Source organism: Salmo salar, chromosome 10, assembly GCF_965601325.2.
Source record: "Salmo salar chromosome 10, fSalSal1, whole genome shotgun sequence".
In the NCBI taxonomy this organism is placed as follows: Eukaryota; Metazoa; Chordata; class Actinopteri; order Salmoniformes; family Salmonidae; genus Salmo; species Salmo salar.
This window is the reverse complement of record NC_138300.1, coordinates 28,837,533-28,856,792: the sequence shown is the minus strand read 5'-3', so window position 1 is coordinate 28,856,792 and position 19,260 is coordinate 28,837,533. Positions and strand designations below refer to the sequence as shown.

Here is a 19,260-nt window from a genome sequence, read left to right as displayed (position 1 = left end):
TGCGTCAGTAGAGCCTGTCTGGGTGGAAAGGTAACTTCTGAAAGTTCCATGCTTAGATTCATAAGGATGTCTAAGATGTCATTGTTTTTGTCTCGCCTAGGGCGGCAGAACATCCAGGGCATTGGTGATTTTATCAATGTAATCAGAAAAAAAATATTTGGCTATGTTATTGTCATTGAACTGATAATATAGCCTACTAACCAGATGTGTTAAATTGTTTAATTTGTAGCATAGGCCTATTAATTGGGCTGCTATTATGTTCTGCTCCTCCGACTTTTAGCTGAGAAAAAGATTGGCCCAAGCCCAAACCTGGGGGGGGGGGGGGGCAGATTTTTATCTCGCCTAGGGCGGCAGAACGTCCAGGACCGGCCCTGCCAATTAGGTCTTTATTATTATTTGCCATATGTCTGAAAATAATGTATATATTTATACGGAATGGTGAAGTGGATGAAAGCTGCTGTGTCGCTCTGACTATCTTATTGAGGGGAAAATGTACTTACTCTGATGTGGTTGTCCCGCCTAGCTATTCTATAATTAATGCACTAACTTTAAGTCGTTCTGGATAAAAGCGTCTGCTAAATTACTCAAATGTAAGTTTCCCATTTTGTGTAACATTTCCGTATTCATTACTGAAACCGTTTGAGAATCGAACAGAGCAAACCGAGAATTCTGAATAGACAAATCCAGGTAGATCTCGTCTCGTTTCGTTCAGTTTGCTTCCGTTTAAGAAATGTTTTGCAACAGAATCGGCGTAATGTTGTAGAACGTTAGACGTACTATTTGTCCTGTTTCAGAACGTAAGCAAACGTCACCGGATATGCTGCAGAGCGGGAAATTGAACGGGCGGAAAAATAACAATCGCCCAACTGAGCAAAGTAGGATAGCTAACTTTTCTTGACATCTTTTTGACAGTCAATCACTTGGAAACAAATCTAATTAGCCATCGTACTATTACAGCCACCTGTCAAGCTAAGGTGTACTTGCTAGTATTCGATTTTGGTGAGCATTATTGAGCTGGATAGCTAGCTTGCTAACGCCTCGCTTGTTTTGTCTAGAGGATGGGAGACAGGACCCTGCTGCGGGAACTAAAGCGGTGGGCGATTGAAGAATTTAATCTACCAACCCAAAGTCTCCCAAACGACAACTACTTTAAAACGTGCGTAACGTCATTCATAAATGTCCAATTTAACGTACATGCACCTTTCTTTGGCCTTGTTGAGCTATTCCTTTTTGTCTTGGTAGCAATTCTAACTACAGTCTTTCATATCGGCAGTTGCAGACTAATTAAAACAATTTGTCCCAACATTGAGTTAACCCAAGTAACGTTAAGTATATTGATGTTTGTTTTGATTCAGGTTATGTGTTGGCCCAGGTGCCTCTATATGGAGATATGTCACACAACATATTTTCAATCAGAGGTGGGTATGCAGACAGGTTTTTACAACCTTATTTCTTATACTTCCTAGTGTTTCTAGCAATTATTTGTAGTAACTAGGTCAACTATTGTCGTTTTGTCCTAATACGTTTGTTCTTCCAATATATTCGTCTATTCCTTTGTCTTTTCAGGAATGTAAGGGTTATGCGTGGAAATCTCCAATGGTATCCTTTATTTTTGGTGTCTTGAGTTATCTACAAATGTGATAATTTCACTGTCTCTGAGATGACACCAACTCTTGATAGGATAACTGCCTAATTTCTCTGACAATAATATGACACACAGGTTTTGTTGTATGTACAGTTGTACAAGCCTTGACGTTGTGATCTCTCAGGTACAAAGTTCTGCACGATAAGGAGGTACAACCATATTTCTCTAAACAAATGTCTAGATAGTTTGATAGTCTTAAAAATGTGATACTGTAGCAATGTGTTAGCGTTATGTTTTCTGTGTGCTCATTCTTTTACATTATTGTATGTACACATTTGCAGTTGAAACGGGTAGTGGGGCAGAGTGATGCTGCTAAGCGGTTTGAGCTTCAGGAGCAGATAGAGGAGCTGAGAGTAGAACTAAACCACCTGGACTCTCAAATCAATGGGACTGAAGCACAGCTGGTTACTGAGGGTGAGCATTTGATCAAATATAGAATTTTTTTCTACATACCACATCCTAAAATGTGGTAGGTCTGTATATGTGGATGTCCTCTTTCGCCTTGACGCATTGTACTCTGTAATCCCTTTGTATTGAGTAGAGGAGTCCATTAACCGGAGCTGGGAGATGGTGGAGGAGAACCAATGCAGGGAGCTGCTTTTACAGGCTTTTAAGCAGCGCTGCATGAAGGAGCGCCACTCTCTTTCAGAGGATATCCACAAGATCAGTGGGCACTCTCAGGTTCTGGAGCAGCTGTCTAGGTGTGCTTGCTAGAGCCTCTGCCGTTTACCCTTACCATTACTTACCACACTTCCACATGCATTTGACGCCTCAAGCTAACCCTAAATCCATTCTTTACTTTTGGTGTGTTTTGCAGGAGGGCAGAGATGAAGGTGGTGTTTGGAAATGAAACCTCCAATAGCAGTGGGGACCATCTCAATCCATCAGGAGCAGAGCCTAAGGTTCTGGTAAGTGCTTTACTATATTTTATTACTTATATGATAGTCTTCGAAGTGATGGTTTTGCATTTTACCGGTCTTGTTTATTTTTCCCCTTAGCGTAACGTCAGAGAGTTGTGTGATGAAAGACTCCAGTTCTTCCAGTCTTTGCAAGAGAGTGAACTGAACATGACATCTTCCACTGCCACACAGTAAGAATCATCAGATGGTTTTATATAGGAACTGGAGTTATCCATGGGATACTTCTATTGCTAAATCATTGTTGTCTCTCTCTCTTCAGCTTGACACGTGAACAGAGAACTGCACTATTTCGGCATTGGTTAAGTGCTGTGGAGGTAAGTTGCATTGTTTGCACTTAGTTAGTTACATCATGATCTGTTTCATATTTTCTTCATGTGAGTGAGAATCATATTGTTATTTTTTTTAATCTCATCAGGGCTTGTTGCAATGCTATCCTCCGAACCAAGTGCTGTCAGCCTTGCAGTACCTGGCCTTGGGACAGGAAATGACATTGGAGGAGATGCTTGCCTCTTTGGATGTGGCTCGTGATGTTGCTGCATTACGGTAAATGGTTAAAAAAAATATACATGTAAAGTTTTGTTGTATTTTAACCCCTTTTCTCCACAATTTTGATCTTGTCTCATCGTTGCAACTCGGGAGGCGAAGGTTGAGTCATGCGTCCTCTGAAACATGACCCACCAAACTGCACTTCTTAACACCCACCCGCTTAACCCAGAAGCCAGCCGCACCAATGTGCCGGAGGAAACACCGTTCAACTGACGACCTATGTCAGCCTGCAGGCACCCGACCCACCACTAGGAGTCGTTAGAGCGCGATGAGCCAAGTAAAGCCCCCCTGGCCAAACCCTCCCCTGACCTGGAAGACGCTGGGCCAATTGTGCGCCACCCTATGGGACTCCCGATCACAGCCGGTTGTGATACAGCCCGGGATCGAACCCGGGTCTGTAGTGACACCTATAGCACTGCAAAGCAGTGCCTTAGACCGCTGTGCCACTCAGGAGGCCGATAAATGGTTAAATTGATAAGAAAGTTAGCTGGACAAAAATATCTGCATGGATTTGAATTATAGGGGCAAATGTATCTGTTTAATTTTAGGTTTCGCTACGAGAGTAATCACCTGCCGGACATCTCAAAAGAAGAGGAAGAGCTACCACCCGTTAAGAGTCTTTTACAGGTGCTTTACACGTTTCCGTTTACACTAAAATACCAACATGGGGCCAAGACACTGCATAGGCTGGAACAGTAATATATGTGTGATCTTTTTGCAGTCAGCCTGGGAGGAGGTGGAACAGAGTCTGATGGAACTGGCTCAGACACGGTCACGAATTCAACTGCTCCAGACCCAGCTTCATGCCCGAAAGAAAGAGGCACAGTTAGAGCTGATTGGCGGGGAATCTCAGACCGAAGCCCTGTCACAGTAAATCTGCACAATCGATTGACTTCTTCCACATCATTTACATGACATTTACATGTCATCAATGAACATGCTCAGCCTCTAAACTAGTCATGTCAATTCATCAGAAGACTTTGGTTTGTTGTCTGTATCTATTGTTTGTGATGCTCTTTACTCTTTCCCAGTTTAAAACCTCTTTTCTCCCATGTTTCCGTCCTGCTCAGGTCAGTGTTTAAGCTGGAGATGCAGTGTGGGATTCAGGCAGCAGTGAGAAATAGTTTGCGGGACCAGTGTGTTCAAATGGAGCAGCATGCCAGGGACCGACAGGAGGACCTCCGCAACCTACGGAGCCAATGGCAAAACATCATGGACTTCAGACAGCTTGGGGTGAGAACCTGCCATCATTAAAACTGTGTACTTTTGTGTCTTCCACGCACACCACAGCATTTCATCACTTGCCACACATTTACCTCAATCTCACACAAATGATCAAGGAACCTACCAGGTACAACCCTAAATCTGTAAACATGGGGACCCACATAGATATCATCGTGACAAACTTGCCGTCAAATTACACCTCTGCTGTCTTCAACCAGGATCTCAGCGATCACTGCCTCATTGCCTGCGTGCGTAATGGGTCTGCGGTCAAACGCCCACCCCTCATCACTGTCAAACGCTCCCAAAAATACTTCAGCGAGCAGGCCTTTCTAATTGACCTGGCCCGGGTATCCTGGAAGGATGTTGACCTCATCCCGTCAGTAGAGGATGCCTGGTTGTTCTTTAAAAGTTATTTCCTCACCACCTTAAATAAGCATGCTCAGTTAAAAAAATGTAGAACTAAGAACAGATATAGCCCCTGGTTCACTCCTGACTTGACTGCCCTTGACCAGCACAAAAACATCCTTTGGCGTACTGCATTAGCATTGAATAGTCCCCGCGATATGCAACTTTTTAAGGAAGTCAGGAACCAATATACACAGTCAGTTAGGAAAGCAAAGGCTAACTCTTTCAAACAGAAATTTGCATCCTGTAGCACTAATTCCATTAAGTTTGAATAAAAGCACCTCCTCCCAGCTGCCCACTGCACTGAGGCTAGGAAACACTGTCACCACCGATATATCTACGATAATCGAGAATTTCAATAAGCATTTTTCTACGGCCGGCCATGCTTTCCACCTGGCTACCCCTAACCCAGCCAACAGCTCTGCACCCCCCGCAGCAACCTGCCCAAGACCCCCCCGCTTCTCCTTCACCCAAATCCAGATAGCTGATGTTCTTAAAGAGCTGCAAAATCTGGACCCATACAAATCAGCTGGGCTAGACAATCTGGACCCTCTCTTTCTAAAATTGTCTGCCGCAATTGTTGCAACCCCTATTACTAGCCTGTTCAACCTCTCTTTCGTATCGTCTGAGATCCCCAAAGATTGGAAAGCTGCCGCGGTCGTCCCCCTCTTTAAAGGGGGAGACACTCTAGACCCAAACTGCTACAGACCTATATCCATCCTGCCCTGCCTTTCTAAAGTCTTTGAAAGCCAAGTTAACAAACAGATCACTGACCATTTCGAATCCCACCGTACCTTCTCCGCTATGCAATCTGGTTTCCGAGCTGGTCATGGGTGCACCTCAGCCACGCTCAAGGTCCTAAACGATATCATAACCGCCATCAATAAAAGACAGTACTTTGCAGCTTTCTTCATCGACCTGGCCAAGGCTTTCGACTCTGTCAATCACAGAATTCTTATTGGCAGACTCAACAGCTTTGGTTTCTCAAATGACTGCCTCGCCTGGTTCACCAACTACTTCTCTGATAGAGTTCAGTGTGTCAAATCGGAGGGAATGTTGTCCGGACCTCTGGCAGTCTCTATGGGGGTGCCACAGGTTTCAATTCTCGGCCGACTCTTTTCTCTGTATACATCAATGATGTTGCTCTTGCTGCTGGTGATTCTCTGATCCACCTCTACGCAGACGACACCATTCTGTATATATCTGGCCCTTCTTTTGACACTGCTAGCATACCTCAAAACGAGCTTCAACGCCATACAACAGTCCTTCTGTGGCCTCCAACTGCTTTTAAATGCTAGTAAAACTAAGTGCGTGCTCTTCAACCGATCGCTGCCCACCCGACTAGCATCACTACTCTGGACGGTTCTGACTTAGAATATGTGGACAAATACAAATACCTAGGTGTCTGGCTAGACTGTAAACTCTCCTTCCAGACTCACATTAAGCATCTCCAATCCAAAATTACATCTAGAATCGGCTTCCTATTTCGCAACAAAGCCTCCTTCACTCGTGCTGCCAAACATACCCTCGTAAAACTGACTATCCTACCGATCCTTGACTTCGGCGATGTCATTTACAAAATAGCTTCCAACACTCTACTCAACAAATTTCATGCAGTCTATCACAGTGCCATCCGTTTTGTCACTAAAGCTCCACATACTACCCACCACTGCGACCTGTATGCTCTCGTTGGCTGGCCCTCACTACGTATCCGTCGCCTGACCCACTGGCTCCAGGTCATCTATAAGCCTTTGCTAGGTAAAGCCCCGCCTTATCTCAGCTCACTGGTCATCATAGCAACACCCACCCGTAGCACGCGCTCCAGCAGGTATATTTCACTGGTCATCCCCAAAGCCAGCACCTACTTTGGCCGCCTTTCCTTCCAGTTCTCTGCTGCCAGTGACTGGAACGAATTGCAAAAGTCACTGAAGCTGGAGACTTTTATCTCCCTCACTAACTATAAGCATCCCCTGTCAGAGCAGCTTACCAATCACTGCACCTAGCCCATCTGTAAATAGCTCAACCAACTACCTCATCCCCATATTGTTATTTTTTTGCCCCTTTGCACTCCAGTATCTCTACTTGCACATCTATCACTCCAGTGTTAATGCTAAATTGTAATTATCTCGCCACTATGGCCTATTTATTGCCTTTCCTCCCTCCTCTTACTACATTTGCACACACTGTATATAGATTTTTCTATTGTGTTATTGACTGTACGTTTGTCTATCCCATGTGTAACTGTGTTGTTGTTTTTGTCGCACTGCTTTGCTATATCTTGGCCAGGTCGCAGTTGTAAATGAGAACTTGTTCTCAAATGGCCTACCTGGTTAAATAAAGGTAAAAAACGAAATGTGACACACTTTTTTCATGTTTTTCTTTATAGGATGTCAGGCAGGAACAGATAAGAGGTCTGATCAAGGGGAACTCAATAGCTAAGACTGAACTGACTCGTGTCCACAAAGAGGTATGCCCACTATGCTGCTGTGTACTGTAATACATAGTGTAAACAGTGGCCATCTAACTTGACCTTTTCTTCTCACCTGTCTGACCTGAGATTGGACAGTTTGTCCAGGGAAAGCTGGTTCCCCAGTTTGCTAAAGTTCTTTCAGCGGCCAATAGGCTTCGCAACTCTGTGTCCCAGGAGGCCAGACAGTTTGGAAACGTGTCACTATTGACACTTGACCGCAGGATCATTGAAGGGTAAGTGCTTCATATTTGTTCGTGTTTGATGGGTGAGAGGCGTTATCCTTCTAATCACTATTTGGTCTGGATGAGAAAAAATGCTCAAAGGGACATTTTTCAGATGGTTAAGTTTTGTAAACTGCTATATATATTTCAGCGAGCAGAGAATTCCAGCTGCATGGTTGTCTATCCATCGTTTGCATTCCTTGCCCTTCCACAATCTGTGTCAAAGCCTGGCTTTCCCAATGTATCGGGTGAGTCCCAGCTTATTATTCCATGACCATTTATGCACCTAGTGGTTTGCTTCTTGCTCTTATCCTCTTGTTTATTTATATATTGTCTGTTTTTTGCCTGCTTTATGGTTCTCTGCCAGGCCCCTGAGGAACTGTACACCCAAGCTCTATCCCAGCATCTGGAGCTTCGATTTCTGCGTCGTTTGCTGCAATTGCACTCCTCCTCTTTAACAAATGTGGAGAAGCAGGGAGCACTGCTTCCTGCACCTGACCAACAAGGTACAGATCTTCTATAGAGTTCAAAGATGCAAACTAACAAATGGGAGAGCTCGATGCCATCCAATCAGATGCCAATCAAACTGTATCACTCATCTTTACCTAGTTACCCAAAGGCAGATTATGCGATCGTACGTTTGATCTCTTCATCTCGCTTTCATCTCCCTCTTATGTATTCCTCCTTAGCCCTCCTGCTACGTGTCCTGGAGGAAGACAAGGAGCTGCTTAAGTCTTTATTGCCCAAGGTTCGGGAGCTTGCCCAGCGCTGCTCACAGGGCCTTTGTTATGGGTATCAGGTCAAGACTGCAATTTCCCATTGGTAAGTGCTACCATCAACACTTTCTCCCATATAACTCTTACTCATATTGAACCTCCATATTATTCACCAGCTACTATTGACAATTCACCTTTTTCTTCTGTGTTCTTTCTGTGCAGGTGGGATCAGCCTGCTCAGTTTGCTCTGCCTGACATACGTAAGGGGGGACTGACTTTTCAGCAGTGGCTACAGAGGTGGAAATTTGCAGCTAAGGCTTCTTGATGAGCTCCCTAGAAAATAAAGACAAGACTGAAGTGCATAGATACCCAGCAAACAGGATGTCCAGGGGACCATGACACAACCTGCTGAAGTTCTGGGGACATCTTAATGACTAATTTCTGTTTGCAGCGTATGCACCAAGGTGAATTTTAGAGAACAATACTGTTCTTTGTAGTACTAAAACTACAATTTTATTCCCACTGACATTAATTTACAATATTGTTTGTTTCTCACATCTTCTTTTTGCTAAACATGATGCCATTCAATCTGTATCACATGTAAATTGCTATTGTTTTTATGCCATTAAATGAACTTTGCCTGCACCTTATCTCTGTTTTAATGCGCTTGACGGTTAATCTCAATCACAAATGTAATCCTATTTGACCAAGACAGTTGCATTAGTTGTTATCCATATGACCATGTTATTGACAATACAGACAAATACTTTTTTGTTGATAGAGGAATAGATTGTTGAAATAAATGAGTGTTCCATATAGGACCACTTTGTTCATGGTGTGGTTTTGCAATGTCTGTGAGCTGTAGTTGTATGAATAATCCTAATATCCTGTGTTTATTATTGGCAACTAGCTATATTCAGGACTTGTTCTTGACACATGGAATGGTTTTCTGTGTGATTTGCATTGTTTGACCAATTTTATGGCACGCCCTGTACTTTCCTTCCCAGTTGATGAGAGGCAGGCAGTCAAATGACATTGCTCACACCGGTCATATCTCGATCTTTGCAAGTGGAGGCATTCGTAAAAATATGCCTATTATACGTGCAACGTGAACACTTATGTACAAATTTGTCCTCTAGTCTGCGTATGAAGGTGTGAAAATTGAAAAAGGACTGTACTGTTATATTGAACGATGATGCAGAACCATCCCGAGCCCGACTCGAATTATGCTGCGTTCATAACCAAGTGGGAAGGTGGTATTTACCTTATTCAACTGGGACAGACCACACGAACGACCCTTCCAACTGGTAATTACTAGTATATCATCCCTGAGCGCGGCTTCTCCCACATACAGATCTCTGAAGTCACCCACTAAGGAAATTATCTCGATAACAGCATTTTCGCAGTTAAATGTAACACAACATATAAATCATAATTGTTTACAAGCATGATAGCTGTACCTTTCGTTTATGGTTGAAGTAGCTTGTTGGCCATTAGCCAATCTGCATTTCTCAACGAGTTGAAGGCACGTGAATGCATCCAATTGGTAATAACCACCTTCCCACTTTGTTTTGAACATATCATTATGAAGCAGACTCCACCCCTTTCTCCATGCGTCTGCGCACTGATCAACTGTGCTTCCGGATGCCAAGATTGAGCAAGACTGACTGCACAGCTGCCGCCGAATTTAAAGAGACAGTCAATCGTTTATTTAAAATAACATAATCAGCAACCATTGTCTCAAAGCTTGTTTTAAAAGAGGCTTCACTCTGAGATAGCGCACCAGTAGTAGTCACTCGTTGGACCAATAATGGCGTTTAATCAAAGTCAAATCGAGTAGTAGCTTATCCTCATAGCTAAGTTACCTGGTTGGATTTTCCCTCTTGCTTGCTGGCTAACGTTAGCCAAATAAGCGTTGCTAGCTGGTTTCCCGACGAAGAGCAATATTTGTCGGCTAGCCAACAACCATATATTGAGGCTTATAATCAAGTAGTAGTGGCTACTATCGCCGGGATAATGGCGAAAATTCAGGCACACAGCAACACGAAGCAAATAAACCAAATTCAAGACAAGGCCTATGTTGTACAAAAACAAGTGCAACAACAGCACTTTCAGAAACTGAAGGTAAGAGACGGGAACAAAAATGGAAAAGTCTTCCTCAGAACCATTTTGTGTTCGTCAGATATTGGCCATCTCTTGATGCTAACGAGTTAGCTTGCTAGCTAATCATAAGGGGTTCTGATTGGAATGTTACTAGCTAGATAACGCTAGTTGGCGTTTGTTGTCGCATGCATGCACAGTACTTTAGTGGAGGTTAGCAAACGCCAGCTAACTTGGGTTCTTCAATGGCGTTAAACACGATTTTAGTAATGAGTCACTAGGTCTTCCAAATACAGCCCAGTAGGACACAACGTTAGTTATCTAGCAAGTTGATTTGGCTGGCTAGAAGCTACCTAGTTTGATTGTCAGATAACTTCGGACATCCGAAGTTCCTTGTTCACCTTCTCTGCCCACACTACCAGGCAGAACAAAGTCAAACGTGCGTTGTCTAGAATGGGATGGTGTTTGTTGGCACAAAATGGGAGACTTGTCTTTGCTGGTTTGTAATCCGAGGTCGACAGCTAGCAAACATACTCGTCGGTTCACTTGCTTGATTATGAACAGAATGGTATATTTAGAAAACCCAAACGTTTTGTTATTGTTTATTCAGGCGTATTCCTTGTTTTCCACCAAGCACACAAAACCATCGATTTTGTTAGCTAGCTAACCATACAGTTTACGTTTTCATAGTTGGCCAGATTTGAGCTACGTTAATGTATCAAAGACAAAGGTGTTTCGATGTCGTGTATAGTAAGCCTATTTAAACTAGTCTGAGTAAGATTTTTTTGTATCTGCCTATTATTTGAAGTGTAGCTGCAAATAATACTGGTAGATAGTTGGAAAGCTAGTTAGCTAAACGAGTTATGGTCAAGACATGCCATAAGTTATTCAGCTAATGACTGCATTGAGGAGCAACATGATTGGTTTGCCCCTGTGTTTGTGAACGTGTAATAACAGTGATAACATAACACACACCACACTGTTCTTTGTTGATGTTCTGCAGTGGGCCCCTTAATTTCTTGCTTTTTATGGAGAGAAAAAAATACAATTTGCTCTAATGCCTCACCATTATCTTTACCCTCAGGTTGAAGATGCCCTATCATATCTGGACCAAGTGAAAATACGATTTGGGAATGACCCTGGAATATACAACAAATTTCTTGACATAATGAAAGAATTTAAATCACAAAGGTATAGCAATTTTCACAGCACTGGGCCTTTAAATGCATTGAAAAGCAGATGTTCTTAATGCCATCTCATTTAAGGTCATGTCCTCTGTCCCTATAAAAGTCTTTCTCTCCTCCTTCATAGCATTGACACACCAGGTGTTATAAACCGTGTGTCTCAGCTCTTCCACGGACACCCGGACCTTGTCTTAGGATTCAATGCCTTCCTGCCCCCAGGCTATCGGATAGAGATTCCCAAGAATGGAGTGGTTTTTCTTCAGTCACCTTTCTCTGCCCAGGTGGGTCACTATAAATGTGTATTGATTGGGTTTCCAGACAATCGTATTACTGGCTGCCTCTGCACAACAAGTTGTGTAACCCAGTTTTATGAATCAATATCCACACAAAGTACTGGTAGTGGGCCTATATATAAGTGGAGTGTGCTACAACTTTTCCACCAGAGCAGACCACATGGTCACACACGAAGGTGCGCTTAAGATGCATGTTGTGAAGTTAATTTATGTTAAACATGAGTGCGCCTTTTCTTTGGTAGGTCTCCCCAGGCCAGGGGAAGAGTATTGCAAGCCCTGCTGTGAGTGCCACTGGCTCATCTGTTGCTGAAGCTGGCTCTGCCCAAAGTGAAGCTGTGGCATCGCCTGAAAGCATCTCCTCGTCCTCTGGACCCCCAGAACCCCCCAGTAGACTGTCCTTGCCACTCCCCAGCAGAGAGAGCCAGTCCCAGCCACAGTCCTCCTCGGTGTCCCCCCCTGCCTCGGAGCCCAGCCCTGTAGAATTTGACAGTGCTATCAGCTATGTCAACAAGATCAAAAACCGCTTCTTAGACCATCCAGAGATCTACAGATCCTTCCTTGAGATACTACACACTTACCAGGTACACTGTGTCATCAATATGGTAATTGATTTGTTTTTCTGTCACTTGAAAACAACACATTTGATTGATGTCTGCTTAAAGTGAAGTTGTTTGCTAGCATCTAGGTCAAGGCCACTTTAAATTGTTGCAGATGAGTGTGTATCCTATCACAGTTACTCAGATGGAACAACGGTCTGTTTTTGTGTTTTCAGAAGGAGCAGCTTGAAGTCAAGGAGAGCCGGGGTCGTAGTAGTAGTGGGATGACAGAGGATGAAGTTTTCTCAAAAGTGGCCAGCCTCTTCAAAGGCCAAGAGGACTTACTGGCTGAGTTTGGACAGTTCTTACCAGATGCTAAGAGATCATTGGTTAGTATTTTCCACTTCTTTCTGAGAATGTTACCTGTCCATGGTCATTATGTTTGATCAGTTGATTTTCAGTGCCATTTGTGTTGCTATATCGAACTATCAGTTCTGTGTCCTTTCAGTTCACTGGCAGCTCCCTGACAGGGAAAGACCAACTGAAGAGGGCAGAGGATGAGGATATGAGCAAACATAGCAAGAAGAGATCAAGGCCCATGCTGCTGCCGCACATGACGCCACTGCTCAAGGTTTGGACTTAATCACACATTCATATGCTTGAGCATTTTCCTAGAAGACCTTTACTGTATGTGATTGGTTATGGTTTGGTTATTTTAGAAAAAGATGAAGTTTTCGTGCTCCCAAGACCAGTCCTTTGCCTCAGTTGGGAAGCATGGAGTCTTGCGGGAGTTCACCTTTTTTGACAAGGTAATGCTCAAGACAGGACAGGTGTCAGTGTTGGAATGATTCCATAATGTTTTGGCTCTGACAGGCGTCATGTAATCCTTGGTCACCAATGACAATGTTTTGATTCGTTGCAGGTTCGACGTTTCTTCAAGAGCCAGGAGGTGTATGAAAACTTCCTCCGCTGCATTGCTTTGTTTAACCAGGAAGTGGTTTCGGGAGCAGAGCTGCTGCAGCTTGTCACCCCCTTTCTGGGGTAAGTGGACTGTGGGAGCTTGCATTGGACCATGGGAGCTTTCAAAGGGAACAGTCACTGATGTCTTCCGGAGTAAATAAATGCATACTGATATTTTTGTACTCTATGAAGGGCAGTATGTTTTGCCAAGTCTCCTCTTGATCCCATTCATTTATTTGTACATGTTCATTATTTCCTCCAGGAAGTTTCCAGAGCTATATACCCAGTTCAAGTCATTTCTGGGGGACAAAGAGCTCTCTCATTCAATGTCTGGCCTGTCAGACCGCTACATGGAAGGTGGTGGGGGCAGGGAGGTTGACTATGCATCTTGCAAGCGCCTGGGATCCAGCTACAGAGCACTACCCAAGACTTACCAGCAGCCCAAGTGCAGCGGTCGCACTGCCATCTGCAAAGAGGTCTGCAGAAATTAAATAAGTTCTGTTTTTTAAGAGTTGCCATTCCTGCACTGATTTCTAGTCCAAGTTCATAGCATTTTTTGAGTCTGGTAGTGGAAGACAGAAACAAGTTGTTTGAGGGCTAGATATATGGCCTTGACAGGGATTACTATTGCTCCAGTAGCTGTGAATCTACTCCCATACAAGTTTTGTTTGTCAGTGCATGCCAGTTCTTAGTCATTTCCCCCCCCCCCCACATTCTTTTAGAGTTCAACTTGCCCAATGTTTAGTTGGAGCTTTTAACTTGACATCTGTGTCAGTGAGGATAAGGTATTGGTAACAACCAATCAGAATTGAGCATGTGATGGTTATTTTTCCCAGACACTAATGGCTTCTGGTTGGCTTTAATGATGATATTCTTAATTGTATGGTTATTGAATGTGAAACCAAACAGGTGTTAAAGTCCTGACTTCCTGCATTTACAGGTGTTGAATGACACCTGGGTTTCCTTCCCCTCGTGGTCAGAGGACTCTACGTTTGCAAGCTCTAAGAAAACCCCATATGAGGAGCAGCTTCATCGCTGTGAGGATGAGAGGTTTGAAGTAAGCAAGATGAGATATCAGAACTACTATTACTACAGCCACCAATTATATACAAACGGACTGTTCTCCCTTATCTACCCAGAGCATCATTCTGCAGAATAATTTAGATGAACATGTTCCAGAACGATTGCTAATGGTTATTTTCCTGTTTCCTCAAGTTGGATGTGGTCCTGGAGACAAACCTGGCCACCATCCGGGTCCTGGAGAGTGTTCAGAAGAAGCTGTCCCGTCTGTCGCCCGAGGACCAGGACCGCTTCCGTCTGGACGACTGTCTAGGTGGCACCTCTGAGGTCATCCAGCGCCGAGCCGTCTACCGTATCTATGGCGACAAGGCCCCTGAGATTATAGAGGGTCTGAAGAGGAGCCCTGCTACTGCTGTGCCTGTGGTGCTCAAGAGGTCAGGGTGCACACACAAACCACACACACATCCAGGGGTGTAACTAAGATACTTGGCTAATGTGAATCTAGCTGTGTGTTAATTCTTCCATGTCCTCTCTGCTGTGTCTGTAGATTGAAAGCGAAGGAGGAGGAGTGGAGAGAAGCCCAGCAGGGCTTCAACAAGATCTGGAGGGAGCAGTATGAGAAGGCCTACCTCAAGTCCCTGGACCACCAGGGGGTCAACTTCAAGCAGAATGACATGAAGGCCCTGCGATCCAAAAGCCTGCTCAATGAGATTGAAAGTGTTTATGATGAGGTGACTACTCTGCTGTCAATTCAGTCTACTTTCTCTGTATTGATAAACTGATACATCAAATGTTCTGAGCACAGGAGAACATCTCCTCTCTGTGTCTAACACGTCTGTACCCCTCAGCGTCAGGAGCAGAGCACAGAGGAGGGGGGCGTGGGCCAGCAGGGGCGTGATGGGAGCAGTGCAGCAGTGGTCAGCGAGCCACACATGGTGTTCACCTATGAGGACAAGCAGATCCTGGAGGACGCTGCCTCCCTCATCATCTACCACGTCAAACGCCAGCCCACCATCCACAAGGATGACAAGGACCATATCAAGCGCATCATCCAGCACTTTGTCCCTGACCTATTCTTCTCCCGCCGCGGCGAGCTCAGTGAGACGGAGGAGTGGACGGACGAAGAGGCCGAGGTGGAGGAGGGAGGAGACCGGGGAGGTGGTGTTAGCAGCAGCATAACAGGAGCAGTGGCGACACCAGTTGGCCAGCCGCAGCAACAACAGCAACTGAATGGGGAGTCGAGGCGGCGGCGCTGCACCTCTCCTCAGACAGCGGAGCTGGGTGGAGCCTCCTCTCACAGCCTGGCCCCAGAAGGAGGGGAGAAGGTGGACCTGAGAGACCCCGAGGCAGAGCACCAGAAGGAGCTGGACGGAGTCTACAACCTGTTCTTCGTCAACAACAACTGGTACTTCTTCCTGCGGCTGCACCAGACCCTGTGCCAGCGGCTGCTGAGGGTGTACCGGCAGGCAGAACGGCAGCTGCTGGAGCACCGTGCCGAGCAGAACCGTGAGAGGCTGCTGATGGCAGAGGGCCGCAGGGATAAGGCCAGCGACCTGGCCATGGAGCTCCGCCTCAAACAGCCAAGTAAGAGAACTTCTCAGATTTTGTCTTTTTAATATTTTGTATTCCGCATTGGTGAGTGTGTATCTCTGTATGGGAGAGGGAACATTGGATTAAAGTTGCCCCTTTTTTTTTGTACTCGATCCACAGGTGAGGTGGAACTGGAGGAGTACTACCCAGCGTTTTTGGACATGGTGCGCAGTCTTCTGGATGGGAACCTGGAGTCTACGCAGTATGAGGACACACTGCGGGAGATGTTCACCATCCACGCCTACATCGGCTTCACCATCGACAAGCTCATCCAGAATATCATTAGACAGGTCAGGTTTGTCTCTTACTTTAGTTGCCAGATTGCATTCTACAGAACCAGAGCCATATCCGTTCATTACATATTCATGCTTTACCTCAATAACATTGTGATACTGACGTGTTTGATTGTTCTCTGAATGCCTGTAGGTTCTCCTTCCTCTGGGCTGACATGTCATTTCTCTGTCTCTGTGCAGCTGCAGCACCTGGTGAGTGACGAGGTGTGCCTGCAGGTGGCTGAGCTGTACCTGGCTGAGAGGAAGAGGGGCGCAGCGGGGGGGAACCTGTCGTCCCAGTGTGTGAGAGCAGCCTGGGAGACCAGCTACCAGTGGAAGTCTGAGAGGGTCATGGCTGAGGAGAACTGCTTCAAGGTAACGACCTGCCCTGGGGTGACAAACGCCGAACCTTTTAGCCTTGAATATTTGATATTTTCTATTGATTCTGTGCTTGAGCATGGGGAGACTCCGAGGGTGTATCTTTTATTTGGTTGAGAGGGAATAGTTTCCTCCTAGCGTTAGTGTAGGGCTTTAGCTGCTGCTTTTTTGGAACAGAGATTTTGTGTTAATCGTTGATGTTTAATGGCTTGCTGTGGTGTGATTTGCCTTTGTAGGTGTTGTTCATTCAGAACAAAGGCCAGGTGACCTTGACCATTGAGCTGCTGGACACAGAGGAGGCCCAGGCCGACGATCCCCTGGATGTGCAGGTAAAGAATCCTATGGACAGTCGCACCTATAGAATGTCACAGGATTCCCTTTGGACATGAACATAGACTGACCTTGTAAGGCAACTTGCTGCTTCAGATTTTGATGGGCAGCTTGCGTGTTGAGGTTATTAAATTGTAAACATTATTAGTTCTCCTACCCACTTTCAAAAGTCAATACACGGTAAAATGATCATTAAACCTCTGAGTTTATGGCCTTTTTGTTATTTAATCTCAGTTTTAGTGTTTTTGCAATGTCCTGGCTTTTTTTCCATATTGATTACATTTTCTCTTTCCTTGTCCAGTGCCTGTCCAGCTATATGGAACAGTTTGTAGGGACAGAGTCGACGCTTTGCTCGCAGACTGAAGGCTACTTTTTCAAACCTGTATTTTTGCCCAGGTAAGAGATTCATGCTATTACTGTTAGTTGTGGTCTCCATATATTGGCCATCGTATGAAGCCACATTATTTCCCTAGATGTTACATAGCAATCCTCTATTGTGTTTTCACATTTTGTCATTTCACTGTCTTAACTAATGACTGCGTAAAAGTATTTGGGTGCAGATGGTTTCTGCCCGCCATAACAGCAATGCACAAAATGAGTCCTAGTATCACCGGCTCTGATTTGAATGTGGCTGTCCCTGTGGTCCTCTGTCTGAACCTGAGGCACAGTATTTTCTTCTGATATACTCTGACTGTCCCCTGCTTCCCTGTGCAACTGTGTGTGGGTCTCTGTGTGTAGGAACCTGAGGCACTTCAGGCGCTGGCAGGTGCGCCAGGTGGAAGCGATGCGCTGCAGACGGAAGTGGCACAGGCAGCTGGGCGTGGAGAGTGCTGGCAGTCTGGACTGCCGCTTTAAACTCAACACCCACAAGATGGTGTTCGTCATGAACTCTGAGGACTACATGTACCGCCGGGGAGCGCTGGTCAAAGCCAGGAAGGTAGCTATTAGCATTTGTCTTACTCTTTTTGTGTTTTGAGGTGAAGAACAGCTAAGGCAGGAATATCTTGTCGCTTTAATGATTTATAGCTTTAGATGGCAGACATAAAATCTGGTTCCAAGTTAATTTAATGTGTTTTGTGTCTTATTTTGGCATCAGCTAGACCTTATCATCCAGACTGCTTCCACAGTGGTGCATGAAGCCCTGTCTGTAGGTTTGACTAACTCTTCCCGTCTCTCTCCCTTAGTCCCAGCACAGGGTGGCTGTGAAACAGCACGAGCGCTTTGACAAGTGGCACCAGGGCTGGCTGGCAGAGCACGTGCCTCCGGCGGCCGATCGCTCGGTCCACGACTGGCTGATGGGTGAGGAGGAAGAGGACATGATCCCCTGCAAGACCACCTGCCTCAACACACAGGTCAAAGGCCTGCCTGTCAACAGATACCAGGTGCATTACAGTAGGAAACCCCCCTCCTCTCCCTAGAGGTTGGATCCACACACACAATCTCTCTCTCACACACACACCTGACCTACTACACACACTGAGAGAGACTGGGTGGACTTTGCAGACATGTTGAGACTGAGATTGGGGGATCCAGTGCGGAACACAGGAGCTCTTCATCCGATTCACCCATGCTGCTTCTCTGTTCACACAGTCAGCAGTGCAAGCAGAGGGACGTGAGAATAAAATCATTGTTTGTTTCAGAAATGTTTGTTTCAGAAATGTGAATGTCTCTTTTAAAGTCCATTGTAGTTTTTAGCTTCTGAAGCCAGAGGGCCTTTTTTTGTTTGTTTTTGTATATGTTTATACTGAAGTACTGAGAAATGGTTAAAAATGTGTTTCATGCTCCACAATGTCTTTTGTACAGTAAGCTCAACTTCAGTAATTTGATTACTGTATGTGCATATACAACTGTACACATTTTATATATGCATTTACATGAATATGATGAAAAATGTCAAATTACATGGATCTTAGTGTTTTGCAGGCAGCCAATTCTTGATATTTACTTTTTTCTGGTCATTTTTATTTTTCTTGTGACTAAACAGATGATTGATTGCCAGTGTGACAAGTCCTCACAATTGATTTAACTTTGTACATTTTATGGAACATCAGAATTATGTATCATATTCAAATCTTTACTTTGGTTTGTCATTTTGCATACTAAAATAAACTATCAGTGTTAAAAAAATAATGTATAACATTTATCCTGTATCAGTTATCATGAATAAACAACCTAGTTGTGAACTTCTTAAACAGCCTGGAAAAGCCTTTTTTAACATTTTATATACAGTACCAGTCAAACGTTTGGACACACCTACTCATTCCAGGCTTTCTCTTGGCATTCTCTCAACCAGCTTCATGAGTTAGTTCCCTGGAATGCATTTCAGTTAAAAGGTGTTCCTTGTGGAATTTCTTTCCTTCTCAATGCATTTGAGCCAATCAGTTGTTGTGACAAGGTTGGGGTGCTATACAGAAGACAGCCCTATTTGGTAAAAGACCATGTCCATATTA

The 19,260-nt window shown here is 44.6% G+C and overlaps 2 protein-coding genes across 4 annotated transcripts; both read left to right on the top strand.

Moving 5' to 3' along the window:
• The first annotated feature begins 780 nt into the window (after nucleotides 1-780).
• Nucleotides 781-8,792, top strand: k0841 (K0841 protein). 2 transcript variants are annotated; one of them, XM_014215723.3, is made up of 20 exons: nucleotides 781-875; nucleotides 1,056-1,156; nucleotides 1,356-1,418; nucleotides 1,567-1,599; nucleotides 1,770-1,794; nucleotides 1,927-2,059; nucleotides 2,187-2,346; nucleotides 2,463-2,553; nucleotides 2,644-2,735; nucleotides 2,825-2,879; nucleotides 2,981-3,108; nucleotides 3,660-3,738; nucleotides 3,833-3,981; nucleotides 4,182-4,344; nucleotides 7,127-7,207; nucleotides 7,298-7,443; nucleotides 7,583-7,679; nucleotides 7,799-7,937; nucleotides 8,121-8,253; nucleotides 8,370-8,792. In XM_014215723.3, exons 2-20 carry the CDS (start codon nucleotides 1,059-1,061, stop codon nucleotides 8,470-8,472), a joined length of 1,968 nt encoding a protein of 655 aa, XP_014071198.2. In that variant the 5' UTR covers nucleotides 781-875; nucleotides 1,056-1,058; the 3' UTR covers nucleotides 8,473-8,792.
• Nucleotides 8,793-9,777: 985 nt separating this feature from the next.
• On the top strand, nucleotides 9,778-19,002 carry sin3b (SIN3 transcription regulator family member B). Of its 2 annotated transcripts, none has more exons than XM_014216699.3 (19): nucleotides 9,778-10,271; nucleotides 11,332-11,438; nucleotides 11,559-11,712; nucleotides 11,967-12,305; nucleotides 12,497-12,649; nucleotides 12,769-12,891; nucleotides 12,980-13,069; nucleotides 13,183-13,301; nucleotides 13,483-13,696; nucleotides 14,161-14,277; nucleotides 14,436-14,674; nucleotides 14,788-14,971; nucleotides 15,089-15,824; nucleotides 15,951-16,120; nucleotides 16,304-16,477; nucleotides 16,717-16,809; nucleotides 17,112-17,206; nucleotides 17,549-17,747; nucleotides 17,995-19,002. In XM_014216699.3, exons 1-19 carry the CDS (start codon nucleotides 10,164-10,166, stop codon nucleotides 18,226-18,228), a joined length of 3,648 nt encoding a protein of 1,215 aa, XP_014072174.1. In that variant the 5' UTR covers nucleotides 9,778-10,163; the 3' UTR covers nucleotides 18,229-19,002. The 2 variants fall into 2 exon arrangements, with proteins under 2 accessions (XP_014072174.1, XP_014072173.1); XM_014216698.3 differs by having other exon boundaries at nucleotides 11,967-12,326.
• Nucleotides 19,003-19,260: the final 258 nt, after the last annotated feature.